This window comes from Haliotis asinina, chromosome 2 (assembly GCF_037392515.1).
Source record: "Haliotis asinina isolate JCU_RB_2024 chromosome 2, JCU_Hal_asi_v2, whole genome shotgun sequence".
Classification (NCBI taxonomy): domain Eukaryota; kingdom Metazoa; phylum Mollusca; class Gastropoda; order Lepetellida; family Haliotidae; genus Haliotis; species Haliotis asinina.
The window spans coordinates 28,564,611-28,579,744 of NC_090281.1; the positions used below are offsets into that span (position 1 = coordinate 28,564,611).

General features: G+C 38.5%; 2 protein-coding genes across 2 annotated transcripts in view; one reads left to right on the forward strand and one right to left on the reverse strand.

The window, feature by feature from the left end:
• LOC137273527 (uncharacterized) overlaps nt 1–7,512 on the forward strand; it is a 66,100-nt gene extending 58,588 nt beyond the window's left edge. The window contains exons 27-32 of the mRNA XM_067806252.1: nt 191–263; nt 867–908; nt 2,111–2,274; nt 2,896–3,012; nt 3,900–4,091; nt 4,829–7,512. Of these exons, the coding sequence (XP_067662353.1) occupies nt 191–263; nt 867–908; nt 2,111–2,274; nt 2,896–3,012; nt 3,900–4,091; nt 4,829–4,900 (660 nt within the window). The 3' untranslated portion in view covers nt 4,901–7,512. The remainder of the gene's footprint in view (nt 1–190; nt 264–866; nt 909–2,110; nt 2,275–2,895; nt 3,013–3,899; nt 4,092–4,828) is intronic.
• A 938-nt stretch (nt 7,513–8,450) lies between these two features.
• LOC137273528 (vesicle-trafficking protein SEC22b-like) lies at nt 8,451–14,461 on the reverse strand. The gene is made up of 5 exons (XM_067806253.1): nt 14,200–14,461; nt 13,878–13,993; nt 12,244–12,404; nt 9,919–10,065; nt 8,451–9,516 (listed from the first exon to the last, which is right to left on the reverse strand). Exons 1-5 carry the CDS (start codon nt 14,272–14,274, stop codon nt 9,362–9,364), a joined length of 654 nt encoding a protein of 217 aa, XP_067662354.1. The 5' UTR covers nt 14,275–14,461; the 3' UTR covers nt 8,451–9,361.
• Between the last annotated feature and the right edge of the window lie 673 nt (nt 14,462–15,134).

A 15,134-nucleotide genomic window follows, 5' to 3' on the forward strand; every position in this document is an offset into this window, starting at 1 on the left:
ATGTGCAAATTATTTCAGAATAACAGAACATAGTTTTGTAACTAGTTGTATTGAACATATTTTCTAGTAAGTAGTAAGAACATAAGTTTCCAGTATTGAAGTGTTTATCGTTGCATGGAAAATAGCCTCATTTAAGTATGCATTTAATTGTGAGGAAAGAGTCTGATGTACCTGAATGTTTATATTTCAGATTGAGGCTGTTGGGACTGTGGATGACATCTTCGGTAAAGTGGAGAAAGTTTTTGATGCTGAATTCAAACCAAGTAAGTTCCCCTTTCATTTAAATCATCTTTCGTGCAGTCAGATCATCAGTTTACAAACGGTAAAATTGTACCCTCTATTGTGTCAAGATCTGATTGTGAGTTAGAAACCAAATACCCATTATGATCTCAGACATGTCAGCGTTATATCAAAAGGGGATAAGTTGGTCACAGGGTTTAATTGAAAAAAACATGTGATTTTACGTACGAATATGGTAGAGCAATGATGAAGGTTTCCTTGTGGACTACAAAGGTATGAATTAGGAAGATGGATAGTAGTCACTGACCTTATACTTACATCTTTGGTGTAGCAGATCTGTTCTATGGACATCTGAAAGAATAATTAATCACTGCATCCATTTGTATTTTCCACATTTAAGAAATTCAGTTGATACACTGTGATAAATAATATGTCCAAAACACGAAGAATCATGACACAATATTGTCAAAATCTGCATATATAATTTCCTTTTCACATTGGATGTTTTGAGTTTTGGAAAAGCAGCAAACAATATTTTGTCTGTTTAAACTGTTGCTTAACTGTAAATTGTTTTTCAATACTTTTTTGAAGAGACCAGTACTTACGTTAGTGTTATTGTGTTGCAGATATGGAGGGACTGAAAGATGCCAAAGTCTTGTTTGTTGTCGGTAAGCAGCAGCAGAGTGTAGGTGTATTCATGTTGTCCGTTTACTCAGCAACTCTCTGTAACACTGGGCAGATGCGATTGTCAGTACTTCATGTTTTTTCTTCCTGTGGATGTTCAGAAGGCAGAATAGGTCCTGTGTACCCAGTGGCTGTGGGGGCTCTGAGTCAGAATAAGTCTTTAGTACCCAATGATTGTAGGGATTCTGAGTCAGAATAGGTCTTTAGTACCCAGTGATTTTGGAGATTCTGAAGCAAAATAGGTACTTGCAACCAATAATTGTGTGGATTCTGAAGCAGAATAGTTCTTGAGAATCCAGTGGTTGTGGAGATTGTGTACCCCATGGTTGTGGAAATTCTGAGGCAGAATAGATCCTTAATACCCAATGATTGTGTGGATTCTGAGGCAAAATAGGTCCTTAGTACCCAATGATTGTGTGGATTGTGAGGCAGAATAGTTCTCGAGAACCCACTGGTTTTTGAGATTCCAAGGTCGGAATAGGTCCTGTGTACCCACTGGTTGTTGGGATTCCAAGGCAGAATAGGTCATGTGTACCCAATTGTTGTGGGGATTCCAAGCCAGAATAGCTCCTGTGTAGCCATTGGTTGTGGGGATTCCACAGCAGAATAGGTTCTGTGTAGCCACTGGTTGGTCCTGTGTAGCCACTGGTTGTTGGAATTCCAAGGCAGATTCTAGAGCAGAAAAGGCCATGAGTACCCTCCCTGTTTGAAAAGAATCTTGTATTCTTTTTTTCCTTTGGTGATTCCCGGTCATAATAGGTCATCTGTCTCCCTGCTCAGTTTCCCAAGAAGAAAAAGTTCAGAGTACCAATGTTTTTGTTACTGTCAGGGGCTGCGCTCATATTACTGGATATTTCTATGTATTTGTTTGTCATTGCTGCACTTGCTGTAGCAGAGTAAGATGTGTGAGCATGTAAGTGTGTCTTTAAAAATTGTTCTTTCTTAGAAAGGCTGTCTTCAACAAAATCAGGATCTGAAATTGTTTCATTCCAGTCACAGACCAATGTTCACTGGATCCTAGGAGGTCATGTAAGAACACACATGATCACAGCTCAGGAACCAACTTCTCTGCTGAGGGACTGTTGGGATGTAATCTACAAATTGTCCTTATCACTGTACCTTATAAACTTACGTAAATGATGAACTCCATCACAAACTGACATGTCCTCTACATTCCCTTATGCAGGTGGGCCAGGCAGTGGAAAGGGCACACAGTGTAGCAAGATCGTCGACAAGTATGGCTTCTGTCATCTGTCCTCAGGGGATCTCCTCCGGGCTGAGGTGTCTTCGGGTTCTGCCCGTGGGAAGAAGCTGAATGAGATTATGGAGAAGGGAGAATTGGTGTCACTGGTAGGTGGTGGAATCTTGGTGTCTCTAGTAGATGGGGTGGATTTGATGTCACAAGAAAGGGTGAGACTGGATGTCTGTAGTAGATGAGGAAGAATTGATGTACAAGAAAGGGTGAGACTAGGTGTTGTTGGTTGGTTGGAGAGTCTTGGTGTCACTGATAGGTGGGGGAATCTTAGTGCCTCTAGTAGATGGGGAAGATCTGATGTCATCAGGAAGGGGGAGACTGGGTGTCTGTAGTAGATGGGAAAGACTTGATGACACCTGAAAACTGAGACTGGGTGTTTTTGGTTGGTTGGAGAGTTTTGGTGTCACTGGTAGGTGGGGAAAACTGGGTGTCTCTAGTAGATGGGGAAGATTTGATGTCACTTTGGGTCATTGGTTTGAAGGGAGTCTTGGTGTTGTTGGTTGTGGGGAGACTTTGTGTTACTAGTAGATGGGAAAGACTCAGTGTTGTTGTACTGAGACTAGGTGTTGCTGGTAGGTGGGGTGGTGTTGTTGAGCATGTGAATGAGTGCAGTTAACATATGGGTAAGGTGGAAACGTAGTAGGTCCATTTACTTATATACTTCTGATGACACTCCACCTCTAGTTATTGTCATTGAAGATACACACTACTTCCAGGATGTGGTTCTCGATCTGCTGAAAGAAGCCATGGCCGCTAACCTCACAAAGTCCAAGTGTTTCCTCATTGATGGCTACCCACGAGAGATGGAACAAGGGAAAAGGTTTGAGAATGAGGTGGGTTGCAGCCATTATGCATTTGTAGAGCACCTAATATCCGCACCTGATAAGCACTGGTTTTCTCTCTTCCTCAGTGTTATGTGTACATTTACTGCAACAGTAAATGCACAAATACCAGGGACACTGCAAAAATCTATGTTGCAAGAATTTGTACTCCAATCCATTTCTTCCTGCGAATAAATATGTTCAAAGAGACGAAATAGAGTACTTAAATTATTACTCATGTTGTTAGTAGGTGTGTTGCAGATGAAGTTATGGATAGTCTTATGGTATTGCTGTCTTGATTTTCATTAGCGAATTTCATCGGCTATACAACTCAGTCCAAAGAACCAATCAGAATGTGAGTTAAAAACCAGCCACAATGTTGGGTACACTGATGAAGTCAATAACATGCTTATACTATCTAGAAGTCCCTTGCCCTGGAGATTTAGATTTGACTATTTGGTAGATATGTTTCTCATGTTTGGGGTTGTTTTGTAATTGAAAGTATCAGTGAGTGAGGTAAATTTTACGCCACTCTCGGTGATATTCTAGCTGAATGGTAGCAGGCTGTAAATAATCATGTCTGGACCCAAACAATCCAGTGATCAACAGCAGGAGCATCAATCTATTCAACTTGGATATGGTGACATGTGTCAAACAAGTCACTGAGTCGGACCACCTAATCCTGTTAGTCACCTCTTATGACAAGCATCAATTCTAATCCGTGTCTTTACAGCTGGGGATTTAGAGGATGGGTTCAAGATGTGTTTGAAGCAATTTGTTGCTATGTTGAGAGGGTATGGCAAGAATAAACTTGGACCAGTTTTGGTCTAGTTCTTGCTGTGGGGAGATGATGTGCTATAATTAGACAATACCTTGTAAACTTTTTGCCTTGTTTCCAGATTGTCCAGTGTGCAAGCGTACTGTTCTTTGATGCCTCTGATGAGACAATGACATCACGATTATTGGAAAGAGGAAAGAGCAGTGGGCGTGTAGATGACAATGTAGAAACCATCAAGAAGAGGCTCAACACCTTCCACAACCAGACACAACCAGTCATCGACTACTATAAAGATCAGGGGAAACTTGTACAGGTAGGGGAGATGACTCCATCAACGCACTGGGAGTACATAAACACTTGTATTCCCCAAATGGGAGATAGATTAGAATGAATACATCAAACAAAATTTTTATTTGGGGGATGATTTTGTCTGTCAGTGTTTCCAACTTGGTTCCTCAAAGTGGTGACAGTAGTTTATGAACTATTCATAAGTTATGGCTTGCACACATGTGGTTTGATGATGATTTTAAGAGGGGGTCACCCATTTTGTTTTGGGGAGGTGGGGTTCTCATCTCATCAGTTTTTTGTACACCTATACTAGGGGATGAGGGGCAGCAATTTTATACATAAAATTATTTTAAAATAATGCTGAAGAAGTATGGGGTGGGAGGGAGGGCAGTGTCACTGATTTTGTACATGCAGCAGTGGGGGGAGGGAGGGGGAGGAGGTCACATACTTTGTACATATATGGTCAGGGGGCCATTCATATACACATGTTTCAACATAAAAATGATCATCACACCCTTCAGAAAGTGTTTTTGATGTGTCCCGAATCTACTAACGTTTAGTGTTTCTGATTGTTGATGCTACAGTTTCTGGATTGTCTTCCACTTTGCTTCTTGCGGTTTGGATAGTGATGCTGATGTTTCGTATGTGATTATGCTCAGCACCAGTATTGTACAACTTTTGAATCAGTCTCCCAAGATGCAGATTTCAAAAGCCAACAACAATAGAAAGTGTTGTCCTCATGCAACAATGTGTGTGTTTCAGATCAAGGCAGAGAGTGGGCCAGATGAAGTCTTTGTGGAGGTGAAAAAGTATATGGACAACCAGAAGTGGTGAGATGCACACCGTTTGTTTATGCCCTGCGACTGGACTGCACGGAATCTGTGCAGACTCAGACAGACCTGAAGTCTCCAGTGTGGACAATATTATACAGGATACTTACATCTTACATTGAACATTTAACAGTTGGCAGCAATTACACTGTGACGTAAATGTATCAAGCATTTAAACACTGTTCGTTGTAAGAAAATAAAACAATGAAACAAGTGTAACAGGTAAATATGTACAAGAATGTTATAGAGTGAGGAAATGTAACATTAATGTAACATCAGAAAGGTCGGTTATGTAAGAAAAGTTTGCGATTACATTGATTATTTGTTCAGTGATGTAACAATATTCAGAAAAAATAACATCAACAGATAGCAGAAAATTATATTTGAAAGAGAGTATAGCTATGCAAGAATGTGTAAGAGTAATATTGAAATGAGGAAAGTCTATATGTAACAATGGTGTTAGTGTTGGTGTGGGGACATTTTTGGATGCATTCATGTACTTCAAAATCTATGTTAGAATTTAGAAGTCAAGACATTTTCAGCCAGTAATAACTGCAACTTCAAATGGCACATATTTTGTACATTTATAAACTGTAAATATTCTTAAACTCCCTGCAAATGTGGACTTGGTAGTAATTATTTATTTGTCAGATTCATTGTCAATGAAAAGTTGTACCCAGTGATTCCGTCTTCTGTTTTAGATGCGTGATTTTGTTTATTTTATGTTGTTATTGTTAATGTTGCTTAGGCAACGAAACAAGACATTTTTTTGTTTTGTCTGAGGCATCTCTAAATGATGATATCAGTGTTTTATGTGTGCATTTCATTGTGTCCAATGGCTTTTACTAACATGTCAACAAGTAATTTCTGTGATAACCAACTGGTGAGTAGAATTCTAAAGTATTTTTATGGCGGAGTTATTCACCCTGTTTTGATGTGATAGCACAGAGTCAGTGAGTCAGTGATGTACTGACAATACCTGATGTATTAAAGCTACTGACCTGATGTATTGACAGGTCGGTCTACTATGTATGTGTAATGGTTACTATATAAAGTGTATCCCAACTCATTATCGCCATATATGTGTGACGCATATTACTGACAGGCAGGTGTACCACGTAAATATACTCTTAAAGATTTGTGACTTAACCAGAGTCCCTGACCATTCTATTTCCATGACATTGGTTTTTCATGCAGACATTTCTAAATGTATCCATTGTCAGATACGACCTACTGGTAACTCCTTGTCTATTTTGTTTCCATGACATTGGTCCTCAAAAAGAAATGACCTTTACAAATACCTTTTGTCAGATACAGCTTAACACAAATTCTTTTCCATTTTGTTACCATGACAATTCCATCGTAAAAGAAACCATTTTGTCGATGATTAATATATGACAAATGATATTTTATTGACTGCTTCCAGAGAACACCCAGGATCTTGCCCCATGTTTCATCAGCATCAGCCATGCTGGATCATGGTGATGTTGTACAAGGTGTTACTGTCACAGTGTCCACCCCGTAGTCCTTGTATACAATTTAACATTTCTCTTCTGTGTTTATGTAAGATATTACTTATGATTATGAGTTTATTCATCACAAAGAAATAAAATAGACACCTCTACAGTTATTTTAGCTATTTCTTCATTTCGGAAACACACATTTCATCAATCTAATGATTCTTGTGTACAGTGTTAAATGTCAAATAGTGTGTGTAGAAGTAAAAGCATTTGGTTCACTGAGATAGATGATGTAATAATCACAGACTGGGTATTATGATGTTATCCTGACCAACACAAGAAGACTCATTGAACAAGATAATTTTCAGGTGAATTCTTCATGCAGACACCAATGGGAGGATTTGAGACATGAGATTTCTTTCTGCTGCTGCACTCTCAAGCCCTTGTAGATCAAAACAGTATGTTCAGAGTTCAAGTAAATTTGTCCCTGTGGCATTTAAAATTAAGCACAAGAGACTGAAACGTTAAAAGTTATAGGTTCAGCTTCAGATCCAGCAGCTCTCTCCATGATACTCTAGATCCTGTTCACAAGCTGTTCCCTTATTGATTTCCATTATAATTTACAAATAAATATTTTGAGTAAGATAATGTGTAGTGGGGTCCTTGCATCATTACAGCTAGAGGTTCCTTGAATAAATGACTATACTTCTTTCTCAAAAGATTTTGGGGATGCAATTAGATTCATACTGGGTATAGTTATTTTATCAGAAGTGAAACCTTATTTACATCAGAATTAACCAGTCTCTGAGAAACATGTTTGGATATCTTACGCTCAGAATCAAAGTGGACATTTTGGCATTCTCAACGGGTGGTGATACGCTTAGTGAATGTGATGGTAACACTCACATTGAACATGGTGGTATTGCTCATGGTGGCTGTGGTGTTGAATGCTCACATTGGATGTCGTGGTATTGCTCACAGTGGACAAGGTGGACGAAGTGATAATGTGTCATGACACAATTTTGTGCTGATAACATTGTTGACATATTTATACTCCCTGTCTACATTCCCACTGTTGTGAAGACTCATCTGCCTTATAAAGGAAATTGTTCAAATAGCATGTTCCCATCTTTCAAATAAAGAAATGTTTACTAAATTCACAGTGTTTGTTTCAATTGCTGCAATATAGTTTCCAGGTTTCACCATGTTATGGAGAAAATGACAGATGAATGGGCTGTTGTTTTTTTAAATTCAGAAGTATGCTATCACTGAATTGATACCTTACATTCAAATCTGAAGTTGTAAATGTAAATGACTGATACCTTTCATTCAAGTCTGAAGTCAAAGACGTGACATGAGAAGGATCAATTATAACTTGTCCAACATTTCAACCATAACAGACTAAATCATCTTTGGGGATGAGATCGATACAATACTGGTTGGAGGTCAAAACAAAGGGGTCACATTATTATTCACCTTAAAATAATAAAAGTGACCGAGCAAATGTTGTCTTTCACTGCTTTCATCAGTGTTCTAGCAACATCAAAGAAGTTGACACCAGAAAATGGCTTCACATTGTACCCATGTGGGGAATTAACACGAGTCTTCAGCATGACGAACGAATTTTCTACGTTAGTTCTTTGGATTAGCTGCTTTAGTCCGTTGAAGCATGTTAAAGAGTTCCCCTTCAAGATCTAATGTGATAAGACACTTCTTTGACTGATTTGGCTTAGTGAACTGATAAATAACCCTGACAAAGTTTCCCAAGTCTTTGTGAAGACTTTGAATAAGCCAATGTCTCAGAAGTTTCTGTTCATAGGGGGCCATGGAGTTACCTTGTGGTTAAAGTGTTGGCTTGTTACACCCCAAACCCGGGTTTGATTCCCCACATGGGTACAATGTGTGAAGCCCATTTCTGGTGTCCATTGCTGTGATATTGCTGGAATATTGCTAAAAGTGGCTTAAAACCATACTCGCTCACTCCTGTTCACAGATTTTGGCAAGAATGGTGATTCTGCACGAAGACAAAGTTTCGTTAATGATGTTAAGTTTGACAGGGCATAATATAAAATCACAAACAAAAATGAAAACAACTTGATAGAAATACCGTTAGATCTTTCATCTTTATTAAGGTCTGAAGTAACATGCATACATTTGTACAGCTGAAAAAAAACCCCCAGGAATTGTGCAATCATGTTTCAGTGACACCAAATACACATTCAGTGAGATGACAGATCAGTCCATGCCACATTACTTTACTATATATCTTATCCAAATTAACTCAGAATTTACTGTAGTCAGGCAGGGTATCCACTACCACTGTGCCAGGACTAGATGGGAGTCACTTGTTGTGCAGATAGCATCAGATGAACAATGACATTTGCTTCCCATCTATTATTAACTAATATCTCTATTCTATCACTTTGGACATCAGGCCAGGTCGTCAAAGCCAAATTACATACTGGTAAATAGGAATTAGTAGGTGAACAACATGAATGTCCTCCAAATCTGGCTAACAAATGTAAGTAGCTATTTTTGTATAAGTACATGGACATGGAAAGGGAAGTAACTCTGAGTTTTTTTAGTTCAACACTCCTTGTAGCATCTTTCAGTTCAGCAATTGTCTGCATCTTGTCAACAATACCATAGAAAGTACTAACCCTGTAATTAATTACAGACAATGTGTGAAGACTGTCAAATGTTTTAATGATGCGGTTATGGCACACATTTTTATTAGTATGCAGCAAAGCATGCAGACAATCATGTGTCACATCCTGAGCAGTAAACTGTCACTGTGTAGGCACAGAATTTTTAGCATCATCAGTGTTTACAATCCTCCTCCACTCCTGCACTGAGACTATGCATCTCCTGCTCAATCAAAACGTTTCCCCACTATGAGAGAAACAAGCTTCTGAGAACATCTTGTGGCACAGTAAAGTCATGTGACCCCTTGCCACAAACTGTGGTCATGTGATGCTCCATGTAGTTCATGGGTCATGTGATCATCACAGGAACCAGTAGCGGAAGAACAATAGGAACACCACTACAACTATGACAGCCACACCGATCTTGAAGTAGGAAGAGCGTAAGTTCAAATATTTCGCATCTTTTTTGTATTTCTGTGACAAAGTTGATAGGTTGCTAGCTTTATCACCAAGTACTGAAATATAAACAGATGAAATGACATCAGGACCATTGTTTTACTGGAAGTTAAATGCATAATGAAGAGAAAGTGATTCTGAATAAACCAATTTATCTGTCCTGTGAAAGAGACACAGCCTGCGTAAGACTTCATTGAAAGCAGATGTATATACACTCCTTGAGTAGGTTCTACTGAGAAGCTGTCACATGTAATAAGACAACATTTTTGTTTCAAATGCTTTTGAAAAATATGATGAACACATAGATTGAGAAAGCATTGAAAATAATAGGGCTTAATATTTTCAACAAGACTACATCATCAATTACAGCAGTCTTAAACAAATTTCAAAAAGAAAAGCTATTAGCCATGTGCTCAGTGGACTGTTAACATGCAACAATCCAAAGTCCCAATGACACGTACCTGACAGAGCTTCTCCACGCTGTAAGACATCGTCAATATTCTGCACCATGATCCTCTGAACATCCTGAAGTTCTGTGTTAATGTTGGTCAAGTTCCGTCTTGCTCTTGAATCCATGTATGACTTCCTTGTTCTTTGAATAAATGTGTCTGAAAGTATGCAAGAGATGACTACAGGTATCAATTCCACATGGAGTATTTTCTCTGATACATCAACTAGTCAGTCATATAGACCTTGACCCCTGTCCACAAAGCAACCATGCCACTACAATTATTTTAAGTCTAAACTCATTACACATCAGTCATAGATGTCATAAATTATCAAAATAGTATTGAAATTTATCTCATGTTCAGCAAACCCTAGTGAACGAAACTAATGAAATCTTGAGAACTATTCATCTTCCTGCGGTTTAATGCTAAGGCATCAGTCACTGCAATATATGGATAGCTTAGTCCCATGTCGTATGATTATGTTTATTCCAATAGCTGTGTATCGTGGCCTAAGTTGTGAGACAATATGATCCTGATAACAGTTTAAAGAGGCATGACGATATATAATGCAAGTACTGACCAGAAACATCAAGATGATTATCATCTGAATACAATGGTGGCAATGTGACATGTATCCCGATATTTCACAATTTCTAAAAAACAGAACAGATATGATACATACAAGGACTGAAGCTTCATTTGTTATACAGTAGAACTTGATTCTCTCTCTCTCTCTCTCACCAACACATGCATACTACCACACACTTAACAAGACAAAAAGGTGTCTAAGAGCACGGATGCCCACCCCCACCCCACCCCCCTGCTATAAGGAAGCGTTCCCCATACTGAGTGTGCTCTAGTGATGAATTTCTACTAAATAAGTTCAATATACATCAAAGCAACTGTGAGATGGACACCTTTCGAGTCCCCATGAAACACATGTATGAGCTTGTGTAAGTGGATAGACCTAAATCCCCCATCTCACTATCATCAGACAGAAATTCCACAGATTTTTTCTAAGTTCAAATGTCTCTAAACATACAAAAAACTATAAAATACAAAAACAAAATATGAGATGCACACCTTTAGAGTCTCTCTAAAAGACATATGTAAGCTAAGTGAGTTTTGTGCAGTGTTTTGTTAGAAGAAGTGGATAAAGTACACCTCCTGTTGTGTGGGACTAACATGAAGAATAGAACCAAATTCAACTAAGTTCAAACAAGCATAAAAGTGACAAAATTAAAAAACTGGATGAACAAGGTATTAGAGTCCCAGTGAAACACACATAGAAGCTAAATCATTTCTGTTGAGCAGCTTTTGTGGAAAAGTGGATAGACTTCATCCCCTTTAACACTATATTCATGGAGAAATTCAATAAACTTTATGCAAGTTCAAACAGCAAAATACAAAAACAAAATGTGACATGCACACTATTAGAGTCCTTATAAAGCACATGTGTATTCTACATGAATTCCATTTGGTAGTTTTTGAGGAGAAGTAGATAATGTACACTCCTCATAATATTAGCCATGTTTACTGCGAGAATAGGAAACCCGCGAGAATAGGAGACGGCCCTATATTTGAATAAATGACACACATTACACGGGTCTCCAGCCCCAGACATTTTGATACTGAACAGTTACAAGAAAAACAAAATAATATGACTCCAAGAAACTGATATTGCTCAGAGGGCTCACTGATTGGCGAGTGCAAGGGCTTACTGATAATGCATTCTTAAAAATTTAAGGTTGGGTTAAGACTAGAGCTAGAGCTGGATAGTGGGTACTAATTGTGAGGCATAACATTTCAGACCTGTGTTTCATCTGCTTTTTCTGTTTCCTGGGCCAGGGATCTTTTATTAAGTCCAGTGAAAGATAAACTGACCTTTATGGCTAACATCTAAGTCAACTTATAACACTGATAAGGTAAGGCAATAGCTCCAATTATATTTATCATACAGTTAGACCATGTATGTGAAGGCGGATTTTTATTCATCACACATTCACAACAAAACATTTGGCCTTTCTCAACCACTCTTACTGATGTTGGTCGTCCCCAACAATATGCAGATCAATAATCAAAGTTCACTAATTGAACAATAATCGATTGTAAACATAACCCCATCACAAAATCCACATGGACAATAACAGGACACAATCATAACACTGCAAATGAAACAACACCAATTACTATGATCATCAAGGTGATCAAGGATACTGCTTCTTGTGACACGCACAGGAGTATGTTGTTTATATTGCAAGTCTATGTTGTTTACAGCAGTTTCATGATTATGCGTCAGGTAACCTATTATTCAATCAATTGCTCCAGCACTCTTACCAAATTCAATAAAGCTGTAAGGCCTTGAAACTGTCTCCACTCGGGAGCCATACTGGCTTGCGAACTCCCCCTGTAGGTCCTCTAAGTATGTGTATGCTAGTCTTTTGGAAAAGGACTTCTCACACAACACAAGGTAGCACACTCCACGTTCCAAGAAGTAGCTGTAACAAAGTATCACTGTTAGTACCTCAGTCACACACAGTCTAAGAAACATGTACAGTCTAAGTAAACATAGGCTTTGTATCATTTGTTACAATAATATACTGAGTCTAACAAATCCTAGTAGAAGGTTGTGTTAGCTAACCTTTGAGTGATCTGTGACCATTCAATAAAACACAAAAGGGATCAACAGCTTTAACCAATCAGACAGTTTTAACTATTTAGCGTATGGTGTGACTTACAAAAATTTCTCTTCCCAGAATTTGTTAGCCTCAGTATAGCAGTGTAATGAATAATAATGAGCCAAAGTTTACAAGGACTGGAAACATGTAGCATTTTCTACTTCTAAGAGAGCAGGTCTGTAGCATCTGGAATGAACCATTTGATAACCACACTGACTGCAACTTGCCCTTCATTGTATGGGAATAGGCTAAACCTTTGGTTAATGTCTTGCACTTTTCACTCTGCATCCAGTCAGGGTGACACATGGACACACACTATGTTTCTTAGCTGCTAATCTCAACTTCCTTAGATCTACGGACACATGTTTTGGCGTATGTTCATGTTTGTCAGCCTTCATACCCATGTGATCTTTCAATAATGATGCATGGTGTAAATAACTATTTCTTGTTCATGTATAGGGGTCACTGTGCAATGAAACAAAAAATCTGCCAAATTTCACAAAGTTTGTGACAGCTAAATCATTACCCTAGTGAGCTACTACAAGCATGGATTGCTTATGTTGCTACTAACATAACTAAGAAAGACATGACATTAACATCACGCTAAAGAAACCACATTTGATGGAAATTACTCTATCTGGATTATTTACTTCTCAACTCTGTTACATCTTCATTTATCACCCAAAAAAACAGCCTCTCCAAAATGACACTACCTATCAAATGTTCATGAAAACACAAAACCATTGTTCACACATCATGCAGTATTGAGAAGATCGGATTCTGAATGATTCTTTTGACTTCTTTGACAAATCTAGAAGAAAACATCCTACTCTACTTGATAATCCTTGAATAAACCAATGAGTCTTTGTGCCTTTTCCTACAACTATCCAAATTTGTGACACAACACCAACTGATAACTCATGAAATGGCTTTTCAAGGGACTTGGCATTCTCCTCTTCATCCAATCTGCAGGGCACTGGGGTAGCCTAGTGTGTAAAGCATTCGCTTGTCACACCGAATACATGGGTTTGATTCCCCATATCAGCACAACCAAACTCACTCATTCAATCTGCAGTATAGATGATGTGTGTCAATCATTTGAAAATGACACGTCTCTTAATCAGGATAAACAGTGGGCCAAGGCATTTATTGCTAAACTAATGGACATCGTAAACAGTCAGTTTGCAAATAGTGAAATAGGAAAGGTATATTTTACATGACCTGTACTGTTGGGACTACAAACTACCCATAGCACTAGCTAACAAGTAAAATGACTGAACATTAACATCTTACTGGAATATGAAAGGTCCAGTTTCCAGACTGCATCTAGTTGGTGGCTGTGGGTCGGTGGAGATTTTACGGAATAGTTGCTTAGCTTGATTTTGATATTCCATCATTCCTCGACCGGCCTGAAACACACGATTCCACTTTCGATATCAAATCATTTGAACATGGAGAAATTGACACTGATTGTGATAATGGAATCAAGGAAAGAATGCTTTTTCATCGAATACCAACATTATATTGTCTGTCAATACGTAATTACATAATTGTCCGGCAGTAGGCCTAATTGTTACGACCAAAGAGGAACCCATACAAACTGAATCAAGACTACCTGTTCATCTTCTTGGACAGACGCTGCCAGTGGCAGGCCGTCAGCGACACGTGCGATCATTGTCAGCAAAACCATTTTGACTGTAAGATACTTAAAACATCATTCGATTCAAATTCGAAAGACTGCTCACGTCAGGTGACGTGGAGAAGAGTAAACGTGATGTATGTCAATGTACACAATCCAGATGGAAAGCTGTCTGCACTGTAGAAAATGACGTGGCTAAAAATATACTAGCAGACGCACAACTTATTGTGTCTACAGTAAAATTCTGGCAAACGGCGCACGTAATGAAGTCCGTGCGGAGACTGAAAGAAATGTAAATAAGGAGCAATGAAAAAACGCAAGTTAATATCTCTAATTTCCCCTAACATATACATAATTCTGTTAGAAAAGAAGTAAATGTTATTGCCCATAATATGATCAACAATGTTGATTAACAAAATATCGCATTTCTGCTCCGTTGTTTGTGTCATGCAAATAATTGCAACTGTTTTCTTCTATTTCTTAATTTACGGCTTCTTCTAAAATCACACATTGTACCCATGTGGGGAATCGAACTCTGGTGTAGTGCATTACGACCGAACTTATTAACTAAGGGGCTACTGGTACCAAGCTATGTCACCGCCCATGTTCACCAATGATTGATATTACTTGCATGGCGCATTGGGGGGTTCCTATTCTGTCGCAAAGACCCTGAAGCAAATTATCCAATAAAGCCCATGCAAATCTAGAAAATGTGGCAAGTCTGGATTCCCCAAACTTCAGGTCTGAACATGAACAACGTCTCCGGGCTCTATTTCATTATATTATTATTTTTTTATATACATGAACTTTTTTCAGTAAAATATGTTCATTTCAGAGACTAGTTGTTAGTGTAGGGGACTCCTTTCCGCAAACCGATTCGTGCGATACGACTATATGAGGTAATGGTGTAT

Excerpts from the sequence above, each read along its gene's own strand:
- LOC137273528 (XM_067806253.1), bottom strand. The coding sequence starts at position 14,274 with ATGGTTTTGCTGACAATGATCGCACGTGTCGCTGACGGCCTGCCACTG. Across the intron at positions 12,405-13,877 it reads ACTGGACCTTTCATATTCCA|CTACTTCTTGGAACGTGGAG; the intron begins GTAAGATGTTAA and ends ACTTTGTTACAG. Across the intron at positions 10,066-12,243 it reads TTACAGCTTTATTGAATTTG|ACACATTTATTCAAAGAACA; the intron begins GTAAGAGTGCTG and ends GCATACTTTCAG.